The 25,360-nt window shown below is 42.5% G+C and overlaps 1 protein-coding gene across 9 annotated transcripts; it reads right to left on the bottom strand.

Annotated features, from left to right (window-relative positions):
- Positions 1–224: 224 nt before the first annotated feature.
- Positions 225–25,332, bottom strand: GLYR1 (glyoxylate reductase 1 homolog). 9 transcript variants are annotated; one of them, XM_021529597.3, is made up of 17 exons: positions 22,996–23,062; positions 21,616–21,722; positions 20,945–20,981; positions 19,904–19,983; positions 15,801–15,939; positions 14,988–15,230; positions 11,925–12,011; positions 10,998–11,054; positions 9,897–9,947; positions 9,679–9,752; positions 7,853–7,952; positions 6,556–6,666; positions 6,154–6,255; positions 4,993–5,155; positions 4,397–4,576; positions 3,807–3,931; positions 225–3,469 (listed from the first exon to the last, which is right to left on the bottom strand). In XM_021529597.3, exons 5-17 carry the CDS (start codon positions 15,885–15,887, stop codon positions 3,395–3,397), a joined length of 1,455 nt encoding a protein of 484 aa, XP_021385272.1. In that variant the 5' UTR covers positions 15,888–15,939; positions 19,904–19,983; positions 20,945–20,981; positions 21,616–21,722; positions 22,996–23,062; the 3' UTR covers positions 225–3,394. The 9 variants fall into 9 exon arrangements, with proteins under 9 accessions (XP_021385272.1, XP_085447968.1, XP_085447965.1 ...); XM_085591842.1 differs by having other exon boundaries at positions 23,039–23,057; XM_085591839.1 differs by lacking the exon at positions 21,616–21,722 and having other exon boundaries at positions 6,154–6,252; positions 23,039–25,332.
- Positions 25,333–25,360: the final 28 nt, after the last annotated feature.

The following is a 25,360-nucleotide window of genomic DNA, read 5'->3' as shown; positions in this document are numbered from 1 at the left end:
TCCTCTCATCCCAGATGCATGTGACCCTCTGCACACAGCATGGAATTTATCCAAACTCATCCTCTGTAATGCCTCACTGACAGTTCCAAGCTTGAGCAATGACTGAAGTGCTCTCAGGATTACTTGGTTTTCAGCAGCTCTGAGTTCCTAATGTTCTGAGGAACACATACTTCCTTAATGCCCCAAGATAGCTCTGACACGCTTTAGAAAATGCCACAAGAACATTCTGTTACCAAGAAAGGTTTTATTCTTTTTGCCAGTAGCTTTGTTAATTGCACAAAAAAAAAAAAGTCTTTGCCATTTAAACATTTCCACACATCCTATTCTGAATGACAAATGTTAATTAAAAACAAGGCAGGAAAATAAAAATTCACAACCTTAATGAACTATGGGATCTATCATCGAGGAAAAAGGAAACTGCTTTTCTTACAAGCTTTTCACAAGTGTCACATTTTCTCTTTAAAAAGGAGGGAGTCAAAAAAAAAGCAAACTTCTAAAACAAATCTTCATAAAAAGAAACTTTACAGAATTGTCAACAATATTAGGACAACATTTAACTAGCGAGTTTTATTAGAGCATGTCTCAATCCACTGCTTCCCCCACTTCCCTCCCCCAAAATCTCAGGCCTAGGAACAGACTCAAATCCATGTTCAGAGGCTATAGACATAAATACAAGAATCTGAGTGAGAATGACAGCAATCTCAAGTGGCATCTGGAACAGTCTGGATTCCCTCATTTCCATCCCTTCTCTTCACAGCCACATCAGAGCTCTTTGGTCTCCTCCTGCTCCTCCTGGGCACACCTGTGACTGTACAGCTGTCCAAGCAGCACTGCAGCCACTCTACAGCCACCCACAGACCGAAAGCTGCAGTCAGACCCCTCCTACTCCACATCTGCCACTCGCACAGACAAACCATCTCCATTTTGGGAACTACTGTATTTCTAGAAACAAACCCTGCAGCTATGAGCTGCCTTGGGACTGGTCCTTTGAATTAATTATGAAATACCTGTCACAGGACTTGAGAGCCCCTTTGGCATTCTCTCTGAATGCAGAGGCACCACAAACTAACAAAGATCCTCCGTTACCTTTGCTCACACCCGTTCACCGTCACTCTGGCCCAAGACAGCAGGGACAAGTGGGGGATGTCACTGAACTGGCTCAGCAAAGTTCACGCTCAACTGCACGTGGGACAGGACCTCAAAGATTTTTTCCTTTAGTCTCATTTCCTGCCTCCAAATCCATAACTTCCCCCAGATGCCTGCAATGCACAATTCGTATGAGATATTTTTTTACTGAAACGTTTAACAAAAGACTTCAGATGCTAACTGTGTAATTCTGGGTGGAGAAAAACAGTGTGCCAAAGCAGGTCAATGGCTAACTATCCTGGCAATTTTATGTGCCTTTAATGCAAATACCTACATACAGAATTGCAGTGGCATTGCCAAAGGAACACAGGTGTAGAACTACCATCGCCCACACACTGGCCAACAGGCAGTGTGGTCTGACAGCTCAGTTGCCAGATGTTCACTACAGGATAAAAGTAATGCAGCATTAGCCCGCAAAGAACAGTCATCGTAGGACATAAAATAATCAAAATAATATTTACAGCATAAGGCATTAGATGTTGTGATTCAAAATGAGTATGTGACACTTTCTTAACAAGGTGTCCCTGAACCATACACACATGCTGCACAAAGCAGGACTGGTAAGAAATCCTAACCCAGGGGAAATTTCCTTACACAACCATTAAGTTCCTGGAAAAAAAAATAAGGTGGCAGGAGCAGATGTCAGGAACACAACCTAACTTGAATCTGTCTTCTCTCCTTTCAGAATCCCAGCCCAAGGGAGGAAGGAGATTGTAACACTTGAGAAATGATTTTGGCCAAGGTTTCTCACTGGCATTTAATTCTTGAATTTAAAATGCAAAAACACTCCCAAAAGGCTAATACTGAGAATTGGAAAAAAACCAAAAAACAAATAAACCACCACATTCTGTGCATTTTTTTTTTTTTGTGACAGGCATCCTTTGGACTCTGGGTTGCTCTGCTATCTACACTGAGAGGATCTCTGATCTCCAGCCTTGGCATCTGCAGTTCATGTTGCCCATCTCTAAAGCTCAGCAGTGGACTTAGCCTCCCCAATCTCAGTTACTGGTCTTCCTAGAAGTTGGTATCTGGCCATAAGCAGAGTTCACAGATACAGGGAGAAGGCTTATGCTCTGCTATCTTGTACCCAAAATAGTAACATTAAGAACATGTATGGAAAATCTGACATGTATAAAGGTCACTAGTCCGTACACAAATTATCTCTGTGAGGTAGGTAACCATCACCCACCTTCATAGATGGGCAAACAGGCTGAGAGATGTGACAACCATGCAAAGGCCAGAGAGCGTGGAAAGGAGCTCAGGAATCTCAATTTCTTGGATCATTCTTCTCTCCCCTTTCAGACTCACCACTCTGCTTGTGACACTGCTGCAATCCAAAACACCTTTGTAATTATTGACTACAAGGGTTAAAAAAACCAAACAGTAGTAACATAACATAAGCTAAGGCCAGGAACAGTTAAAATCTCTAGCCCAGTTTTATAGGCACTGTGTTTCTCTTGCAGTTTTCTATGAAAACGTGTTACTTTCCAATGATGTTTTGGATGGGCTATGATAAGCCTTTCAGGAGCCTCATTGACATAGGCATTCTCCTATTTTCAGTACAGTTTGTGCTCCCTAAGCAGTAGTTGTCTGTACAGGGGAAGACATGGATGCAATGTGCTGTCTTTAACAGTGCAGGAATTTCTCCATCAAGGTGGGGAAGTGGAAGTCTAAAAAGAAACTGAATCAAGACAGTGACTAACTCAACTCCCCTTACCCTCTGGAACTGCCCTTCTCCTCCATGGGAGGTGCTTTGTTCTCTACAACAGTGGCTAATTAGCAGGAATGCTCCTCACCTTACTTGGGACCAAGGACTTGAGTGATATTCACAGGTAGATGGATGCATGTCACCCTGTCCCCTTGATGCAGAAAGTCCAACACTTGCATTATTTCACAGCAAATAAGAAAAGGGATCGCTAGAAACAGCATCTTGGACTAGCAAACAAAGAGGAAAATTAAAGCAGCCAAGCAGCAGATTTCTGGCAGAGTTGCCTCAGAGCTTCTGAACAATTGCCGCTGTTTCGTCTCATGACTGTCAGTGCATGGCATGGATTTTTCTAATTAGACTGCAACAATCTGAGCCCCCTCCTCCCTCCTCCTGCCACAGTGGAAGGCTCATCACAGCAGGTCTCAACGTTTGTGTATAAAAGGAAATGGAAAGACAGAGATGGACTGGTCCAGAGTTAAAACCCAGTATCATAATAATATTAATCAATTATCATTGTATGAACAGTAAGAAGGGTGCAGCCTAATGGATGTAGGCCCTGTACACTGCGGACATGTCGTTGTCAGATTGGTCCAATGCTTTTGCTCGTTTATAGACCTAAAGAGAAATCAGAAGATGATCAGAGCCTGCTCTTATGTGAAGCCTTTTCCCAGCATAAAATCTCCTTTGCTGACCACTGCACCAGTGAACTGCACAGTATGTCAAATAATCCAAGTGCAGATCAGAAAATGCCAGGTCTTTGTGTTTCCTGATATAACATTCTAAGGGTCTCTACAATAAAAAAAAAATCTAATGCCACCCTAGTAAAAAAATATTTCAATCACTGTTCCCTTGTCTTAGAGATAACATAATTCTTTGATCTGTATCTCTGGTTGACAAATGGCTCTGTTCAATAAATATTGAAGAACGCATCTGAACACTGAACAACTCTTACCTCGTTGGCAGCAGCTGCCATGGGAGTTGGGTGGTTGACAGAATCGCCCAGTGCAATAGCTAATCTAAGATCCTTCTGGATGTATTTCAGGTAGAAATCAGGTTTAAAGTTTCCTTGCAAGATATCTGTGGAGAGGAACCCATGCAAAATTAAGCATGACAAAAGTAAGCCAAACCCACTTTGCAGGGGGCTGCAATTCAACACCAATCTCGTTTTTCATTGCTGATCACTGCTTTTAGCTGTCCTGTTTTTCAACTCTCTATCTTCATTTGGCCACAGCAGATTGATGTCACTAGTGCCCACCGACAAAGTGAGCTCAGATTTCTAAGCAGCTTGCCCTCCATTTCACTTGTTACCCTACCCCAATGAAATCCTGACTTAAGCCCTAAGCAGTCCTAACTCAGATTCTCAGAAGTCCTAGCTATGAAGGGAAGGAATAGGAACTCAGCTCTTCATTTCAAGAATGCTTAAAATAACCATTATCCCAGGCTGACAAAGATGAGATTGTTATTTTCTACCTTCTGCCACTACCTGAAAAGCTGCTAGATTGTAAAAATGACTTGCAAGAAAATAATGTAAGAGAACTTTACTTTGGCACTTCTGGTCCAGGAAGATGCTGGCAAGTTGTCCCTGATTGAGGATATCCAGAAGGGTCTGCTGGGACTGGCCAGTCACTTGAGCCAAAGTCAGTCCTTCTGCTATTGTTGCCATGAAGCTGCCTTGGACCATGTTCACAATTAGCATCATCTTGGCAGCATTGCCTACTTCACCTGGGAGCAAGACACATCATTTAGATTCCTCCAGAAGAGAAGTAGCAGCCCTGCTTCCCCAGCCCACACAGCAGTAACACTGCTAGACTTCTGTCATCAAGCACTTGGCAGCTCTCCCTTGCCCTGAAAGACTTCAGAAAATATTCTCATTTTTCAATTACTCAAAGGAATGAAGAAATAATAAGAAAATATTATTTAAACCAAAAGTGTCACAGATCCTCCAAAATGAGCCAGCATTTAAAAAGGAAACCTTAGCCCGCAGGCTCTGAAACTGGCCAAGTTCCAGAGCAGCAAGCCAATTTCCCACACTGCCCACAGAGAAAAGATAAAGATGACATATACATCTCAGACTCCTTGCTGAAATTCTCAGTCCTTGTACTAAGAAACTGTTATCAGCCTCTCCATGTTTCAATTACCTAGGTAAAAAGAGGTCTTCCCCATGGCTTGGAAACAGCTGCTGCAGTCCTCATATAAACCCCTGTCGCCAGCTGCCAGGATCACAAGCATTCCATCATTAGAGAGCTGCTGGTTTCCTGAGACTGGTGCTTCCAGAAAGCGACCACCTCGGGACACTATCACCTGGGAGAAGAGCATCTCTCGTTAGCTGTGCATGAACAGCAGCAGGAACATAATTTAGGGCATTTCTGCCACTAAGGACAGAATTTCAAAGCAGAAAAAATAGCTCCAACAGGAGAAGAAAGCATTATCGTGATATACCCTGCAAAGTGTGTTTAAGACCAAAAGTTGACCTCACACTCCAGGCAAGACCCTCCTCCACCCATCACTAATGTGGATGTTTTAAGCAGCTGAACTGCATGCTTTAGTCATGGCACCCTATACTGGCCAAGGGATCAATGCTGAAGGTGCATATGTGGCATAAGAATTCCAGAAGATTGATCATTGTATTTTCCCCTCTTTCCCACAGAGTAAAGGCCTCTGACAGATCTCTTCAACCAGATGTTTACTAATATGGGTGATTTGCATTCTCCGAATTAATGTTACACACTAGTGCATCAACAACAGGTCTACTTAAAACTTCACCGAAACCAGTTCCCCTTCCTTGTAAAACCAAACATGCTGCCTTAGGGCAGTGGGGAATAATCAAGATGCCAAAAAGAAATCACAGATACCACAGCAGAAGTAATCAGAACACTTCAACAGAAACCCTGTAATATTTCTATAGAATGAAATGTGAAGGCATTCATTTTCCCCAACAAGAGCACTTAAATTAGGCAGATTATACCTTTCATCAGTCATTAATCCAGACAGAGTTTTACCCTCCTGTTTGCCACAGAATACCAACCTGTCTACAAATATTTCTATGGGGATCAAAATTTGGCTATCTGGTTGTACTGGTGTCAGGTAACAGCTCTGCCAAATCTACAACTTTGCTGGTATCACCAGGGAGCATCTCATACAACATTGTTTGCTGGTTAAGACTTGACATGTTGTCTTGTTTGCCTGGAACTTGAGACTCTCCCAAAGACCTCTAGAAGCAGTTTTATTACCAACAGGACCTGAAGAACTGCTGCTGAATGAACACCTGCTGCTGTTAAGAGGCTCAGTTCAGTAATTACCTGGGCCAGCTCTGTGACTGTATCTGCATCCACAGTGGACATATCCACATAACACTTCCCTGGGCGAATCCCCTGCAACACTCCACTTGGACCAAGCACCAGCTGTGGAGAACAGAAGAGTGGTAAAGCAATAGGGTGTCTGCAGAGAAACCCCACTTCTGCAGGAGTCCAGCTGAGGCTGGCACTACAGCGGAAGACCCCCAGAGGGCTATCAGAACCTGCCCTCAAAGATTTAATTTTTAAAATGCTTAATTTTTGTTGGGACATTTATTTTTACACAGCTGCACTGCTCAGGATGTACAATGACCCAGGCTACTGTAGTTAGCAGGAATCAGAACTGATATTCAGTGACTGCCATCTCATAGTCCAACCAGTGGAGGTAAAATAAGAGCTAATCCTTACATCCTTTGCTGCTTTTGGATCTGATACACAGGCAAATGTGATGTCACAGGTGGAGACTACTTCAGCAGGGGTTCTTCCCAGCCGTGCACCCTCCTGGATGAACAAATCACACTGCAAAAGGCACAAGTCCAAAGGTAAGACAAATTAAATGCAGACCAAATGGATTCTTGGCATTTTGCTGTTAAAACTCCACTGCTGGACACAACTCCAAAGGAGACAGGCATGTTAATTACACAACAACTTCATCTTCTTCTGTTGCTTTGTCTACATACACACACACACGTGTGTGTGTGTGTGCAGGGCTCTTTTGCAGCTTTTCTGAAGAACAGGTGAAGAACTCCAAAAAAAAGACACAAGGAAACAAAATTCTAAGGTGAAATGGTAAGAATGTTGTGGGTTTGACAAGAAATTATTAGGAAAACAAGGAAGACTTCAGGAAAAATAATTGGTTAAAGGACATAGCAACATGTGTTACTGGATAGTAACAAGAATATACACATCTGAGATGAGTGTGTTTCAGAGGGCTGCTCCTTCCAAATCTTAGCTCCTTCTTACCCTATCCCCTCATAATAGCCATGTTTTGCACTTGAAAAAATAAATCTTTTAATTCCCTTTTAACAAAGTAACCACAGTGCACTTCCTGCTTTGCTATTCCACAGCATCTTACAAGTACCACACTCCACCAGCTACCTACTTTTCCTCCTCCACTACAAAGAGTAACACTGTCTAGTATATAAGTGCCATGCAATATAAGCTCCATTTCCATTTTGAATACTCCTGTAAAGCCCTTCTCCATCCTGGTCTCATGACACAGCAGATCTTTGACAGAACACTTGTTATCACATGACTAGCACAACAGATGTAGACTAACCTGCAGCTGAGCAGCGCATCTTACCATACCTCAATCTCCTGCGATAACTCCCTGCACCTGTCCTTTTTGGCACAATACATTGCATGGCAATTCACATCAGCAGTATTTTCAGAGGCATGTTACATCACATTCTTCAACACATATAAGGCTGTAATATACACAGGTGTGATTTTTCTGACAGCTCTCCTCTCATACAAAATGGCAGTGGGGTGAGACTGCTGACATAAGAGTGACCACACTAGAACAGGCCACAGCTGCACCTAGTCACACATGCCCATCAACAAGCACATAGGATATAGGACAAAACAAGGTGTCAAGTATATCCTTGTGTTTCTTTGGCATCCCATCCCAGACACTACTGACAGATGATTCCATGAGATACAGGGTGTAACTGAATGTTTAGGAGAGGTTTAACCACATGCCTACCTTCTCAGCAGTCCGGTTCCAGACAGTGACAGTGTGACCCATCTTTAGTAAGTTAGAGACAATGCCACTTCCCATCAGACCAAGGCCCAGAAATCCTATCCTGAGGGTATAGATAAACATTAATGCAAGAGAAAGCAATCAGTATTAAGTTTCTCATGGTGCTGGAAATGATGAAGAGTATCACCAGCACAAAAAAAAAATACCCAAACAAACATGTTCTACAGCAACCACAGGTCAATGGGCAAATACTGAGCTTTAAAAGCAAGCTGAAATTTATTTTCCTTACCAAGCATCCCTAACAATTTCCTGAAGAAAGTCTTTAGCCTATTTCAGAAGATCACCTAAATATTAAAGATTTGGATGGTCTGGGTTCTTTTTGTTTGTTTTGGGAGAACTGTTTGTGTGTGGTTTTTGGCTTACTAAAATTGCTGCTCACGTGCTTTCTGTTGACAGTCATTGCCTTACTGAAGTTAAAGGGAACATTTAGAAATGAGCAGGTGCTTTTCTAATTATTAATCTGCTGACTTTAAAACTAAGTCACACATACAATGTTTGCTTGTATAATTGAATGATACACTAGTATCCTAGTTTTAATAAAGCTTAGCAAAGACTACTGTGCTAAGCATCATGCCAGACCAAAGACCTACTTCCTGTTCTACAGCTGCCATTTCAGACATAGGAAGAAAGGAAGTATTAGGCTAGTACAGGTCATCATCAGCCCCAGAAAATATCCTTCCCCTCTTCCTGCAAGCTGGAAAGAATTTTGCTCCCCTCCATTCAAAAAAGAGAATCTGCCACCAAGTCCCTACAATCACCTGCAACAGGAATTCCTTTTGCAGATATTACTGCAAAAACCCTTCTACCCATCATGCAGCTTCCCAGTTTTCAAAGAGATTCTGAAGCATTCAGTTACATCCAAGGTAAGACCACAACAAATCTACCTGGCAAACCCAGTAGTCAATTCTGCAGAATTAGCCACACTACAGCAGCACTGTGGCATTCACAAGCCACCTATCCTCTCCCAGTTAGCCATGCTGCCTTTTCTCTTTCTGTCCTTAGGGCAGAGTAAATCACTACAGGCTCCTTACATGGCCCAAGTAAGATATACCTATTTTCAAGTCTCGAAACCAGCAGAGATATTCCCTCCTTCACAACCACCTCTGAGATACACTTTCCTGAGAGACTGCTTTACCTGAACAGCTTCATTGTTATTTTTGTTCACCTGCAGTGCAAGTGAGAACTGACATCCCATATGAACTGCCCCAACAGCAAACAGCAAGAGTGGCATGAACTCAATTTGAACAAAGCAGAAGTTACAGACGAAGTTCAAGTTAGCCTTCTCTCACTCTATAAAGGAGAATGGGGGTGTTAGGAGAAACTAGAAAGCTCATGTTCTCATGATGGAAGAACACACCTCCCTCTTCCTCTTGTCTTCTGCATGCTCAAGAGAGCGATTAAACGACCCCAGTCTACTCCAGCCAGGCACTACTGGAGACAGATCCCCTTTTATCTTCCTACCTCATGTGACACTGAGGAATACTGCTGCTAACATCCTGCAGTGGGACCTACTGAAAAGGGCAACTGCAGAAACACTCCAAATTGCAGATGTATCCAGGACAGAACTTACTCTGAATTTTGTATTGCATATCCACCTTTGTTTTTAGCTGTCTCTCTCCCACCTTGCCCCCCAAACAATTTCACACAAGGACAGAAGGATTGTGCAGTTAAAGGGAAATGTTCCGTTTATTCATTCTCAGTGACAGGCTGGAGAGTGGCTGCATGTGTGAGCTGGGAAGGAAATGGCTGAACTGTATTGGAGATCTTACTTTTTGTCTGTAGGTGTGATGCTGCCATTGACTGCTGTGCTGTCTGCTGCCTGGATGGAGGTGGATCCTGTCTCCTGAGGGAGTGGGGTGGGGTGTGGGGAGGTGGTGGGGGAAGAGAGGAGGGAAAAATAATAATAAAAGCAATTTAACGCACAGCTCTGGAAGAACTGCAAGGCCTCATAACAATAAACATCCATCAAAACGAAGATTTGCTTTACCTCTTCACAAACCTTCAGTTTCTTTGTGATTGCTTGATAGCAGACAGCTGGCTGTATGGAAAAGACAAAGCACTCAGGGGAAGGACAGTGCTGATTTACTCTGCTGAGCAAACCGACTATATCCTTATTCCCCACAAACAGGCAGCTCACCCACCCACCACCACCTTCAAACCAGGACAACTCTGGGGCTTCCCTTAAGGAAAGGAAATAAAACCTAAAATATACTGTAAGATATTAAGATCATTCTTTCCCAACCTGCCCCAGCAATTCAGCCTGTCTTCTAACAGAGGCACCGCAAACTCCCTTCTGTAGTTCCTATAACAGGCTCTTCTGGAGGCACCAGAACCTGGACCATCCCTACACTCCTACACTTGGCTCTCTGAAGCCTGCCATGAAGCCTCACATCTATGCTCACTATGTCTCTGCAGCTGTGGAACCAAAACCTTCTGGTTAATATGAGAAGGCATAAAGAAGGCTTTCTACAAATGCTAAGGCAAAGGCTGCTCCTCCCCATGCTGCTTACTGTGAGATTGTCTAGATAACACTGTGAGCAGCTCTTAATCCTTCTGGCTCTGCCCAGATCCTCAGCGAGATATAAATCCTTTTATGCTTAATTCGATCTTTCCTTTTCCTCCTGATGTTCACTGCTGAATATAAAATCCTGCAAGGCTTCTGACTCTCAGGAGATAAACAGGCTGTATTTTACACGGAGCTTTTCTGGTCCTGGAAGTTCTTTTGCAACATTCAGTGAATTGGCAAGCCTATCCAAATGAAGAAATTGACTGGATAACCATCAAAAACAATCAAACAACAGCATTTTTGAACACAAAAAAACTTTTCCTGTTCATTCTACACAATTTATTACATCAGATCTGTCAAAATCTAGTGCTAGATTATCTTGAATTACTAAAAACTTATTTACTGTACTTATTGCTAAATCACTCTAAATCTTAAGGCTTGGAAGTGCTTCAACTAATCTAACTGCCACTCCCTAAAGAACAGAATTCTGGAGCTCTTTATGTATACTCCTTGTATTCAGTTCCAGCAAAGGGTAGAACTCCAACCTACCCAGCAGCATCATCCCGTCTTCCAAATCCTTACCTTCTCTGTCTGGCTCAGCAGGAAGTGATGAAAGTGTGGATCACTGTCCTTCACAGGCTACAAAGAGAGAAAGTACAGCCTCAGAAATAAATCCACGGAGTTACTAAGTTACGATAGCACAATTTCCTTGCTCTCCTAAGCTGCATGAGAGCAACAGCATAAGGCAGAAAATATAAAATGTATCAGCTGTCACAAGGAACCTGTTTCAATTAAGTAGTTTACATTTTGTTTCAGTCTCAAAACCAAAGTCATTCAAACTCAATCGTTCATTTTTGGACATATGTAGGAAAACCAAAGAAGTATACAAGCAACATTAACATAAGAGGAAGAAAATTCAACTTCCACTTCTTCCTCTCCCAGGCAAATGAAAACAATTATTTTCCAGCTTCTAAGTAATTCCATAAAACAACATTCTGGGGATTGACTGGAGATAAGCAAACCCATCCTAACAGCAACAAGGACTGCAGGCCCAGATCCCTCATCTCCCCAGCGAGCATCCTACATACTAGCCAAGAATCACATTGCTCTTACTCTGCTTTACTGATCTCTCATTTATTCAACAAAATCAAAGGGCTTTCAAAAGCTGCTTTGTGAAGGAAATAAAATGTAAGCACCCCATGTGATAGTATTCAGACAGGGAGAGACTATCCACATCAGCTACACTTCTGGGAAGTCAGTACCAGAAATGCTTTTGAAGCAAGTATAAACATTAGTACAGCAAGTTTAATGTGAATTTGCAGGTAGTTCTGCAGACACAGAAATCTCATTTCCCAGCATATTTCTGAACTACCTGGGATATTGTTCAGCTTTGTTATCCTGCAGCATGTTATGACACAAGAAGTTAAGATCTCGCTGCTTTACAGCGAGACAAAAGGCTCTAGATTTGCTGCCAGAAACTCAAAACCTAGTTGTTGTAAAGCTTCTCACCTCGCTCACACTCGGTGGCCATTTAAATCCAGCCACTGTTCCGGTCATCACTCTCTTCACTGTACTTGACTCTGGAATTGTGAGGTCCTAAGGAGACAGAAGGAGGACCAGAAAGAGCTTAAAACCTGTCTCAGCAGCTGGTCACAGCACAATGATCATTTGAGCACACATAGAGAGCTCTGAAAGCACTACAAAAGCCTTCCATTTCAATAACACGCCTTTCCATGAGTATTCATATTTAAACAGAGTATTCACAACACAGGTGAGGTGAGGAAAGCATCACCTGCCAGCAAAGGATTTCAACCAGATTTATGGCTTCTGGAGAGTCACCTATTCATATCTAAGAGGAATCACTGCACCTATGCAATGAGCAAAAAACAATCATGCTTGCTCATGTATTCTCCTCTGGTGGATGCAAAATGCTTAACAAATGAGTGAAGAATATAATTACAAGCAGAGGTCTGAACTGTTTTAATCCTACCCTGTCACAATAGAATAGCCTACCTGTTATCAGAACCTTTAAAGTGTAAGGTTGACAGCCACATCTCAAGTTTGCAGAATCCATGAGACAAACTGGTATGTGGGCTGCCCCATCTGCTCCACAGGCCCTGGTTTGTAGTATCATGAGAGTACTCAACATCCTGGGGCTTTTACTGTTGAACAGATTAAACTTTATTTCCCCAAAGCATATAGGTTAAAATAGGCCTTTATGCTCTAGGTCATAGACATATGCTATAGACATCTAGGTTTTTATGCTACATGAAGAGAATGCACAGGACTTCTACATAATACGTGCTGTCTTCCTCTGAAATGAGGGTTCAGAAATGGAGTCATATTATCTTCCTTCCAAAATTACTTCCTGAAAATGCACACTATACCTTAGTGTCCACACAGAAGCACAAGAGAACACTGTTTGCAAAAACAGCCAGAGTAAGACTCTTGGAGGTAACCCAAGAATGATGCAATTGTCCAAGTTTTAGCACAACAATGCAGACATCAGTCTCCAACCTCGTAATGTCTAGGGAGTGTCCTGCATACTTCAGCTGGTAAAGTGTGGATAAAACCTGCTTTGATATCTAAGAAGTTCTGCTGCTCCTTCAAATATATTAATATAAGCTTAAAAATAAGAGTATATGAATGATCATGTATGGCCACACAGCCTTTCTAGACAGAGCACACCTCAGCAAAAACTGGATTCTTGATTTTTATGCATTTTATTACTTGGAAGCCAGAATTTGGACTGGAACAGAGGAAAAAAACCACTAATCCCATCAACATGTTAATTCAGACCAACAACATAAATGTTTTCTACTCTAGGGCTAAGAACTTGAGGAATTTATGAGAACCAGGCAAGAAGACAGGATTTTAAAATTATTTCATAGGCTGAAAACCAGTATTAAGGCAGTATTGTTATATTTTCATAGCAATTATTTTGTCACTTTCAAGAAACAATAAGGCTTACTTTCCTACATTATCCTGCTAAATTTCCTGGTTGTGGCCAGGCAGCTATCACACAGCTGGCCACCACTGTGTGGCAACTTTAAAACCAGTCTGCTTGTCATGTGCCAGTAAAATAATGTCAACTACCACAATTAGCTTACTCAAAGCACTCTGATGTCTTGAGGTAGATAACATAGTAAAACCTATGTGTGCAACGTGTTAGCACAATCAGAATTCTTCCAGCCATTAGTTTTGATTAATTTTGGAACTAATCTAGCTCAAAGACACAGTCTCACTTTGCAAGTGAAAAAAAAAAAAGGTCTTGTGGGTTATTTAAACAGAAATATGTAGAGACACAACATGCTTATAGGAAGACACTTAGAAAAGTGAAAATTATGTTGCCAATGAAGCATTTTCCTGCATCAGTCAAGACAAGTTCTGTAATTATTAGTTTTAATTCATAAATATTCACGTATTTCTCCTCTCCTCCAACTTCCCTCAAAAGAAATTGATGGGATCTGTTACACAGCCTAATTTCAAAAGCATTGGTGCTAAAAAAGAGCCAGTATTTTCTTTAACTCCTTAGCAGCTGAACTTGATGATCCTTGTGTGTCCCTTCCAAATCAGGATATTCTATGAGTCTATTCTATGATGCCTTCACAGCTAATATCTAAGATGATCAGTTTCATTTTACTACATCAAGAGAGAGTCTGCTGTTCAACCAGCGAAGGCAAATCCATTCACAATTCCAGAGAGCAAGGACCACCATCTTGACTTGCATCCTGACTGAAAGAAAAGACTTGAAGCACATCGTGATCCCCTTGAAGCACAAGTGAGCAAGCACGTTGCCATATGGTGTTTGAGTTGAGGTCTCCCAGTTGTCTTCAGGTGTAATCGTCGATCAAGGATATGATTTGTAATAATCCACCAAAATTTGGAATAGGAAGAGCTAGACCACAACAGTGAGTTCCATAATAGAAAGGCTAGAACTCTAAATTGGGGTAGACTAAGTGCTGCCACAACATAAAGAAATATCAGGGAAGTAGTAGGAATAAAATATTAAGGCTCCTTTATAATGGATGATGGGAACATATCCTAAAGCGCAGAAGCTGAAATGAAGACAATTCTTCTGGTGGATTCCCCAGGCTATGAATTTCTTCTTTAAGCCCTAGCCCTTAAAGGTATTTCACTCTTTGCGAGTACTGAGGTCGAATTTAAGCAGCTACTTATCACTTGATCGTATGAAGTAGATGAGATGGGAAAAGTCAGGAGCCAGATGTACCTCTGTACCTGTACCTCTTTGCTAATCCTTCCCACACAAACTGAACTTGAGGGATGACAAGACGAAGAATGGAATCTCCTTAATACAGCTTTCAAAGCCCTCTCAAAGATACAAACAGAGCCAGTCACAGCAACTAACTGATAAAAATCACAGGAAGAATCAACAATATACTTGCCAATGGTATCAGGCAGCCAAATGGTCTAGAAGTAGCAACACGGAAAAGCTTAAAAAAAAGGGATACTGAACTGATTCTTCCTCCTCGACTGTTAGTCAAGGTGCCAGTCAGCCCTCAAGTCCAGCTGCCAAGTCCACGGGCACTGGTGGACATGCACAACACAAACCTTCTCATCCTTGGGTGGACGCCCCCGCTTTCGGGGGCTCTGATCCTGGGTTCTTTTCAAGGGTGACATTGATCCTCTCTCTGACGAGACAGAAGAAACCCTCTTTTTTCCTTCCCCTGTGCCCTTCTTCACCTTTCCTTCAGACAAACTGGCTTTGCGTTTCTCTTCACCAGCAGATTGCTTGCCTCTTTCTTCGCTGGAATTACGCCGATTCTTCTCTTCAGTGGAGTTATGGGAAGACGCCTGAGAGATTATAGAATAGAAGATGGTAAGGAAAGAAGAGAAGAGATGGAATGATTTTCATGCAAAACCAAGGATGTGAAGGACCCTGTGCTGATTACTATCAAGTAAAACAACAGCTCAGTAACTTGAAAACTACATCTGTTAGACTTTTAGAGCTGGTGAATGAAGCTCCTAGTTAGTTCTCCTGCAAAAACACACAAGTTTAAGTAAGCATGTAACAGAACAGGCCACCTGAAGACTTGCCAGGACTGTGTGCACTTCCAACATACTAAAGACAAGATTAGTAGATACCAAATTCTAAAGATTGATTTATAAAATCATCACAAGCAGATCAATTAGCCTCTTCAGTTTCTTCATCATTTAATAAACCAATAATCACCTTTACCCACCAAACACAATTTAATGGGGAAGAAGAGAGGATAGAAAATAAACCCCAAAAACCAAAGGAAGGAAAACACAATTCTTCCCAATCTGCCAGAGGCAACAAACTTCTTTCACATAACAAGGCATCTAATCATCATTCATGCCAAAACCTGTTTTAAAGCACACAGTGAAAAAGAACTCACTCACCTGGTCCTTGCCTTTGGTTTTTCTAAGAAACTCCTCTACAGCATCCACAGCTTGCTGGAAGCGCTTACCCTTGTTAATCTTTATCATTTCCTCTTTGTGTGGGTGATAAGGCTTCAGCTGCTCCACTTTGATCCAAGCACTTGAAACAAAAAAAGAAGCCAGTTATAGTTATATTCTCCAAACTGCAGCCTTCTCAATGGGATAATCCTCCTGCTTTGAGAAACACACAGCTACACTTTCTTCCCAGCTCTACTGATGACAACAGTCCAAACTTACTTCCCATCTAGAAACTGAAGGGCTGCCATTATTGAATTCACTAATAATTTTATTCTGGCACTTTGTTATTTCTTCCATTTTATGTCCTCTCATCCTAGCACTGTCCCCCTCTAAGAACTATTCTCTATTGGCAAAACAGCTTTTGGATGTGATCACAGGACGCATTTAAAACAATGGCAGCCCAGTGACTGCACTTGTTTCACCATGAGGAACACCCACAGTCCCGTGCCTCCAGGTAAAGTAGCCAATACCACTGATCTACTTGAGAGGTTGCTGAAAATAAAGTTCACCTAACAATTCTCAGCTATCAATCCCTAGTTCAAATATATTGAGCACACAGGTGTCTAAAAAAACTGTAGGAAAAAAACCCAAAATTACGTATTCTCACTATAGAGATAACACAGAGTTAATACAAAAGCAACAGCTCACTGCTGTACTTATTTCTGATGTACCCAGGTATTCGGCATGAAGACAATAATTTTGTTTTAGGGAAAAAAAAAATATTTCCTTCACGGTTGCTGTTTTAAATAATCTGACTTACACAGTAGCAGAGTATTAACCTGAAGTCCTATTAAGACTGCAGTCCTTTAAGGAAAATCAAATTACTTGCCTGTTTCTACTCCTGCTAAATAAAACTTCTTGGCATTTACCAAATGGTAAAGTCATCAGATGTGGGTGACAATTTCTTTACGCAAACAAGCTCTTCTACCACTTCTTCAGTGAGGTTTAAGGGAATGCCTTTTGTTCCCTTGATGCCTGAATTCCTTGTGGCTATCAAGAGATTAAACCACCTTTCTCCCTCCCCAGATTCAAGCCTAGGTTCATCAACCACACTGTTACAAAGCTACTTCCAGCCTACTGAAAACAGAACTGTGTAAGTTTTGAAAACCCTTCCCTCAGTTATTATGGCTGATGATACTTCTTAGCACACAGCAAAAAGGGGACAATCAGACTTTCTCTTGTCCCCAGGTATCCTTATGTTACATAGGCTAGCCATGATTATACATTTTTAATATTTCCCAGTGCAGTCTTGTTTCTGCAAGTGATTTAAAGGCTGAATTTTCAGACACTGTAAGCACCATCTCATATAGTTAAACTGAACATGAAGATTAAAACAACAAAAAAATAATAGTAATGTTTTGCTGAATGTTGATTGTTCCTCCTCTCTTCACAAAATAAACTCTATAGTAAGACCTTTCTCCTCATTGACAATAGCAATTGTTTGTAAACTGTAATCAGGAATCAACTTTCAGAAAGTAGAATGAAACATTCTGGGTCTCATTTGCAGACACAAGACATGCTAGAACTGACTGGAAAATGCCAGCATCCTTTCCAAAGAACCCAGCGCCCCTGCATGCAAAGCTGAATCCTTTCACTTTGTTTACATCATTTTTGTAAGAACTTACTTTTATTAACAAGTCAAATCATTGCATTCAGACTAGAGTCTGAGTCCAGCAGCTATTCAGGGAATCTCTCACAGCTGCCCAGACATTACTGTGAAACACACCTTAAAATTATCTTACACTGTAAAGCCTGCCTGTATGACAAACAGTGACAAACATCCCTGTGTACCCACAGAGCACCAGCTCATGAGAAGCTTTTCATTACATGTATAAAGGAAACAAAATTTTGGCCCACAATACAAAAAAGTATGTTGTTGCAGTACTGAATTTCTAAATAAAAATAAGTTATCTTCCTTCGAGGCATTCTCTTAGGTTTCTGAACATCCTGTCAACTCCTCACTGCACGTGTTCATTAGCTTTCTTTCTCATTCCTTTTCCTTTGCTATGGAGAAAGCCCAAAGTATAAAGCTTTCTGGTTCCTGGCTTCAAAAGTGCATCTTGGTACTTGTGATCCACCAGGACAAAGAACTAGAGATCTCAGAGACAAACTAGTAAGTGAAAAACAATCTTAAATGCTGCCTCAGTTAAAAATAAGCTTAAAAAAACCACACTGGACAAGAGCTGATGACCAGATCCTCTCCTGTTCAACCTCAAAGAGTAAGGCAGTAATGTAAGAGCTGCAGCAGTGGATCTATGGTACAGAAATGCCATTGTACAATGTGAACATAGTGAAAAAGTGAGGTGCTAAAAAGAGAAGCTACATGCACTAGACCATTGGTATGGGTAAGTGTGCTCCTCATCACCCCTTGAACAGTGACAGCTCTGCACTCTACTGTTCCTCAGGCTGCTCAAAACGTGGTGACATTCTCTCAGTTACTGATTTCCAAGTCCCGTTTATACACACACCTGAAAAAAGTATTTGCAAAACCCACTAGTTTACTTCTACAAAAGAAGTAAAGTGATTTCCTCTTCATCTTCACATTTGAAGTGAAATCATTAATATTTTACCTGATTTGGGTAATTATGCTCAAACATGAGAACTTTCTCAAGCAACACACTGGTTAGAACAGCACAGTTCTAACCAGCACATCCTTTTGACATTCCAAGTCAGGACAGAAAAGGCACACAAGCTTCACTCTCTTCTCTCTATCAACATTATTTGAAAGAAAGTTGATAGCATTTATTTCTATTCAATTTTCAGGTAGGGTATGCCAATCAAAGCAAGCAAATTTCTAATTCTTGATTATATAGCATGATATAATTAAATTTCACAAGCTGGAGATGTGGGGAAGGGGCTACACTGCAACATCCATACTACCTCACTGTGCCAGATGACTGAATTTGCCCCAGCCAGAGCTCTAGAATCTTGTAATAAATCACAATTACTGTGCAGCTCTGAACTCTTCATTTGCAATCATGTTATTAATCTCAGCTACAGTATCCAAGACATTTGACCACTTGTCTTAATACCAAAAAATCTGTATTTGACTCAATAACATGAAATACAAGAATTGAGAACCAATAATCAAGACAGAAATAATCCACTTCAACTCAGAATTTATTAGCACAAATAACCATATTTAATAACACCACCAAAAAGCATTCTCCAGCCTCAAATCAACCTTCACCTGCCTCAAGTTACTAGAGATCCAAACATTCCCTTTACTATGCAGCATTCACACTACTCCATCAAGTTTAGATCTCATTTCTTAATAGAAAAACATTTTTAAGTATTAAGCAAAAATAAATTTAGCAGTGAAAAATAATTTCCTTAAGAGACATTCATCACATGGCCTTAGTTCTTTCTTCACCTTTCTTCCAGAAAGTAAAGGGTTTTTTAATCTTCCACAGATATTTGCAATTTTCTTCTCTATTCCATGATTTAATAGCAGAAAATAAAGAGGAAAACTGAAAAATTATCAAAATAATTTTCAGTTTCATGAAATATCCAAGTTCTCAGTGGCTTTTTTACCTAGTTTGTAATAATTTAAATCTTAACATTTTGTTCGCATTTGAAATCATTAAATTCTGCCTTGCAAAAAAGAAGTCTAAAACAGTTTTGGTTCTCTTATACTGTGAAGTCTTCCAAAAGCACAGCAAGGATGTTTTCAGTCAGCATGTAGGACAGTATATTTTTTCACAAATGGCAATTATATAGTTACTTTTATTCCTCTGGCAGCAGAAAAGTAAAACAACTCTGAGCCGTACCTTTCTCATTACATGCTAAAATCTGACACAGTCATGTCACACCTAAAAGTGGTGAGCTATCATCACAACAACTCAAATCCTAAAGTTTTTACACTCTTCATATACCCCAGAGAGCAGCTATAGCATGCAATAATAATTGAATTGCTTTTATTGTGTGGTTCAAAGAGAATCCTTTACAGTGCTACATTGCACTGCAATATTAGGAAATATTTCTTCCACAAAAGATCCACATTATGTGGTACAGTATTTCTCAGATGTAAACAAGGAGGTACATACTGATCTTCTGTTCCAAAAAACTTCACAAAGAAGCACTTTTTTCCTCGAGGTTTCTTCAGATCTTTAGGTGGGTTAACAATCTAAAGGTGATTAGAAATCATAATTAAAAAGCACATAGTGACAAATGTTGTGATTTTGCCACCCAGTCTTCAGCTGTTATAGATTTTTTAAAAAATCTGATTAGGAGGATAACTTGCATTAATAATTTTTTTTCCACTTAGGTAACCTTAAGAATTTAAATTTTGTCTTTGCTCCCAGAATAAATTGCTCATCAACTTTAAAATGTTAGCAAGGAGAAAAGCTATCATTCAGTACACAGGTGACACCTGTAGATGAGCCTGGTGTTAATTTAATAATAACCAATAACCAAATGTTTATAGTTGTCAGCCACATTGACTATTCTTTTATCTGACTCATGCTGTTACCTCAGCATGCTTAGCCCTCATACGACATATAAGATAAAAGAAAGGTCTTTCCAAGAAGTAGAATAAATAGAAATGGCATATAAAATTCCTTTTTAAAAACCTTTCATCTGAAAAAAACCCAACCAAACCAGAAGTAGGATCAAACTACACCAGATAATTCTCAAAAACGACAGCTCTAAAGCAGTATCTTAGGAAGCCAGACTCCTTATATCCATTATTTAACACAGTACTGTTAGCCAACTTACTATGGAAGAAAAGAAATATGTCTTGCAGAAAGTGACAGGGATTAAACAACTAAATTTGGGAAACACAATCAGTTCCAGAGCTGGCTCTCTGTTGGCTTTTCATTCCACATGAACTACCAGCTGTTACTGACAGACTGAGATAATATATCAAATAAAGCCCTAAACTAGTTCACACTTTAGATTTGTGGGGTAGATGTGTAAAAAAATAAGCAAACAAGAAAACTAGTATTAATCCACAACTGAAATGCTTTAAAGCAAAGCTTTCCCTACACAGAAGGAAAACACAAAAAAACCAACACCCAAACAAAAAAGAAAAAAAACACAAACCATGAAAAACTAAGAAAGTAACAATAAATACAAACAAACCTCACCTTCCCTGGCCATGGAGGGTAACGGCCCAGCTTCCCCCTACAGAAAAAAAAAAATAAATTATTAGGCACTAGAATTAGAGAAAAAACTAAGTATCCCAATGTCGGCTTTTTCATATTATGAAACACTTTCCATAATGAGAGAATTACAATTTGCAGTCAAAACCTTCTGTTCCAGGCAGGACAGAAGGCTGACATCTGCACCTAACTCAGGTCTCTGGACAGTCTGTTTGACCTTGCTAGACTGTCAGAACTGAAGATAAGAGCAACAGCAACACTGCCTGCAAGATACAAGAGTAACAGGCACTGCAGCGCCATAAGTGTGGAAATTTCTTCACACAGAACTGAAAAAAGCACTGGTGCAGACAATCAGACCAAAGTTCAGATTGAGAACTTCTATCTACCTTTCTAGAGCAGAGCAACCACCAACTCCCAGCACAGAAAGACGAGGTTCTGATTTTCGCAGGAAGGCATTAATGGCAAGATCCCCTCAACTGGTGTTCCATTATTGCTTTCTTCAGGTGCTCACCACCACACTAACTGAAGATATGAACAGCCATAAAAGGCAGTAAAGCTTACTTTCTACACTTGCAAATGTTTCCATTACGAAAACTATGCAATACTAGAAATAATCACAGAGAAGGAAGAGACATTAGTCTTAGCCCTCAGCTTACCAGCTTTCCCGGTGAGCTTTATCCTTATTTCACCCTTGTCACTGACTTGTGCTGCAGTAGTCACAAAACCCCATTAGTAACTGTCTTGCAAGAGACAGGCAAAGAACCTGTGGGGCACAACAACAAAACTTCTCAGCAAGTGGCACTGCAGCCTGCTGAGTTGGCAATGCTGTACAGAAGGTTCAGAAGCCAGGGGCAGGCAGGAACACTGCCAAGAGCTGTGACCATGACCATGTCTCATATTCAGTGCTCCCATTCCTGTACTAAGGAAAAACTTCAGCAAAACCTTTCTGTCTGATTGGTAAAGTTCTCTGCGACAGCTCTAGGGACAGCATCTGGCTGTCACATACAAAACTAAAGCAGGATAATCTTCATTCCAGCACTGAGAGCAGAACACTCCCCAAATTCCCATCTGAAAGAAATACGTTAAAAGTAGCTAATCTTTACTTATTTTGCTATATAAATTAGACAACTTCCCAGCACTGTAAATTTTTCAGATGAGAGCTGCAGCTGTCACAGCCTGAAGCACAGGCTTCTTTTCATCTGGGTTATCAGTATAAATGCATGCGTTTATTCATGTGTTGGAAATTAGCTACTTCTCTGAGCTCTGGCAGGAGAGCCTAGCCCATCCAGCACAGCAAAACCGATGCACTTAATCGGTGCTCACAGGGCGCGGTGGAATTCTCGCACTTCTCCCGACCAGGAAACACAAAATCACAGCTCTGACTATCTGAGGGTAAGATCGCAGTGACAAGGGAAAACAGCTTCTGGGGGTTTCCACAGGGACACCCCAATCTGCAACGAAACGCTGAATTGTTGTGTTGCTTCATTAAAGCATTGCCAAGAAACGGTTGCGTGGCTCTCCATAAATACTTTCTTATCTCTAACGCTTCTCGCATCCCTTGGGAGGTGAGCCCGTACTTATAAGGGAACCCCACATTGCTCGTCCTTCCGCCCCGCTTCCCTCATCCTTCCATCTAACACGGCTTCCGTCATGCGCCGCCCTCGGCAGCCTCCCCAGCGCCGGCCCGGCTCACAGCCCAGCCCGCCTCCCGCCGGCCCGGTGCCCTGGCGCCGGGCTGCCTCCCGCCACTCCTCCCACACCGCCCCAGGGACGGCGGCGGCGATACCCGCAAGCCGGTAGCGGTCGCACCACTGTACTGCTCTGCCAAGCCCCACCCTGCCCACAGCCGCTCTCCGAAGTCACCGCGGGCTGACAGCGCCCAGCGCGGCCCAGCCCGACTCGGCTCGGCTCCCGCTGCGTCGCTCCCAGGGCCGGCTACAGTCCCGCCTGCGTCTCCGCAGCCGCAGACTGATTCCGCTAAAGGCGCCCGGTCCGCCATACTCCGCGGCCGCCGCCCAGCCCGCGCCACCACTCACCACACCAGATCTCCGAGCCTCAGACTCACGGCCGCCATCTTACCGACACAGACCGGCCGCGCCGCGCGGGGCCTGCCGGGAGCGCGAGCGGGGGGGTGGGGGCGGTGGCCGCGCCCATTGGGCGGGCACATCACGTGGCAGGCCGTCAGTCACGTGTGCGGGAGAGCTGTCAGCAGCGCCCCTGCCTCGCGGCGTTGTGACGGCGGCGGCTCCCATTTGCGCGCGAGGCAGGGGCGGGGCCGAGGCGGGAGCGGCGCTCCGTTCAGCTCAGCAGCTCCTTCAGCTGGAGGTACCCGGCGTGGGTTTGGAGGGGCTGTTTTGCAGGAGCTCGGTTCGAAGCGTATCGTCGGAGATATCGGTGGAAGGAGCGCCGTGTGCCAAGCGCAGCGTTGGAAGTGGAGGCCGTTACTCTGCTGGGCCTCTGTGGTGGTGGCTGCCGACCCCGCCCCTGGCGGAGCCCTTGTTTGTGCTGGGGCAGCGAAGGGCGCTGCAGCACTCCCGAATGAACAGCGGTTCCTTTGATAGAATTCCCCTTAAGAAGCAGAAACCGAAAGGCTCCGTTCCTGCCGCTGCTCGCTTCCCTCGGACTGCATATGTATTCCCCGCTAGCCCCGCGGAGCCACACTAGGAAGTGGAGGGTTTGGAACATGATTTGCGTTCGTTCTCCCGGGCAGGGGAGAATTGTCGTCTGTTGTGGAGCTGCATCGTTTCCCTGATGACTTGATGTGTGTGGTGGTGTCTTTCATTTCTGTCCATCAAACAAAGCCAATTCCACATTTTTTCAAGCATTCTTGTCACCTCTTCTGCTCTGTGGATTCACAGAAACTGATGGGTAAAGGCCTTAAACGGAAACGAGCTTGATCCTTGTGCTGCACAACCAACTGGGTACAAGCTCTCAACTCTGTACCCTGTAATAAGTGGCTTAACTGCTCTGATATTTCCCCCAAATTTGGGTGGATTGAGATCAAGTATTTTATTTTAAACCAGTGTCTCTCAAATTAATCAGGTACCTCCTGCTTACTCCTGTGCCCATCTTTTTTCAAGACATACACCATATTAGTCTTAAGAGCATTGAAAGCCTTTTTAATGCGTGGTTTACTTTTTTCGTGTGCAGCACACATGAACACATGTGAACACACCCCTTTCTCCTTTGATCTTGGTTGCTGGGAAAATCCACTCAGTAGCCTGAATGCCTTCAATGCAGGACTCAGCAGTAGCGCTGGAATTGCTGTGCTTCCTTTAATTTAACATATGGATTTCAATGAAAAAATAGAAGTCTTCTGTCAGATTTAATTTACCAGTCTAGAGCCAAAATCCATGCATGCTCACCTATGCAGTTTTTACTTAAGGTCTATGTTATATGTAGTATATATAATTTGCACCATTTCTAATATGATATATGTGATATTGAATATTTGTTAGAGTATACACGTTTGTATTAGGATTCCCCCCACCCTCGCAGGCAAGACTGGGTGTATATTGGAAACTGATTTACAAGTAAGAAGGTACGGGACACCAGGTGCTGATCGTCGCGTGAACGACCCGAGATGGATATCATGGAAATCCTCGGGCAGATACATTTCCCGAATTCCCATAAATTTCATCAAGGGATTCAACAACTCCGGACACTGAATTATTCTCCCTCATACCAAAAAAGAAAATCTTATTAACATATGGACTCTGAATAGAAGAAAAGACTGACTGCCGAAATCTTGGCCTCAGGCGGAATTTTCCCTATAAAAACCGCTTGTGCCAGGATGGAGGTGTGTGGGCATAGAGGGAAACCTCTGCTGAGGCTGACCTCCTTTGTTGTACATGCAGGGCCGACCCCAGGCTGGCTAGATAGAATTTGATTTTAAAATAAATATTTTATTTTTCATATTAATTTGGCTGGACAAATTTTCATTTATAAGTCTACTTATTAGACATAGACCTTCTTGCATTCCATGGCTGGAGCAACTCAGAGGAATTTGTCTCATCCTGGTACGAAGTTCCATGACCCGGCTGCTGCTCGTGGCCCAGCCACTGACTGAAGACCTGGGCCAGATCTGTTGCTTTAATCTTCCTGAAACTTGGTTCACTCAGGTTTTGAACGTTCCCTGACATAGCTGAATCTGCTCCGATTTTTCTAAACTAGACACTGTTCAGATGCTTCTCAGCCACCGAGCCTGGCTCTCCCGAGAGCCGCCTAGCACACCGTACCGTCAGGCCGCGCCGGGCCTGCTGGCACCGGCGGGTCTGTACACGGCCAGGGGCCGCGGCACGCCACGCGCTCTGCGGGCAGCAGCCTGACAGCACCCACCTCAGGCGGCTGGGCCACACGGAACGCCGCGGTTGTCCCTGGCGACGGGCGGGGAGACTTCCG

This window comes from Lonchura striata, chromosome 14 (assembly GCF_050655825.1).
Source record: "Lonchura striata isolate lonStrDom1 chromosome 14, ASM5065582v1, whole genome shotgun sequence".
NCBI classification, from domain to species: domain Eukaryota; kingdom Metazoa; phylum Chordata; class Aves; order Passeriformes; family Estrildidae; genus Lonchura; species Lonchura striata.
The sequence above is the reverse complement of the archived record's forward strand: the minus strand, read 5'-3'. Positions and strand labels throughout refer to the sequence as shown.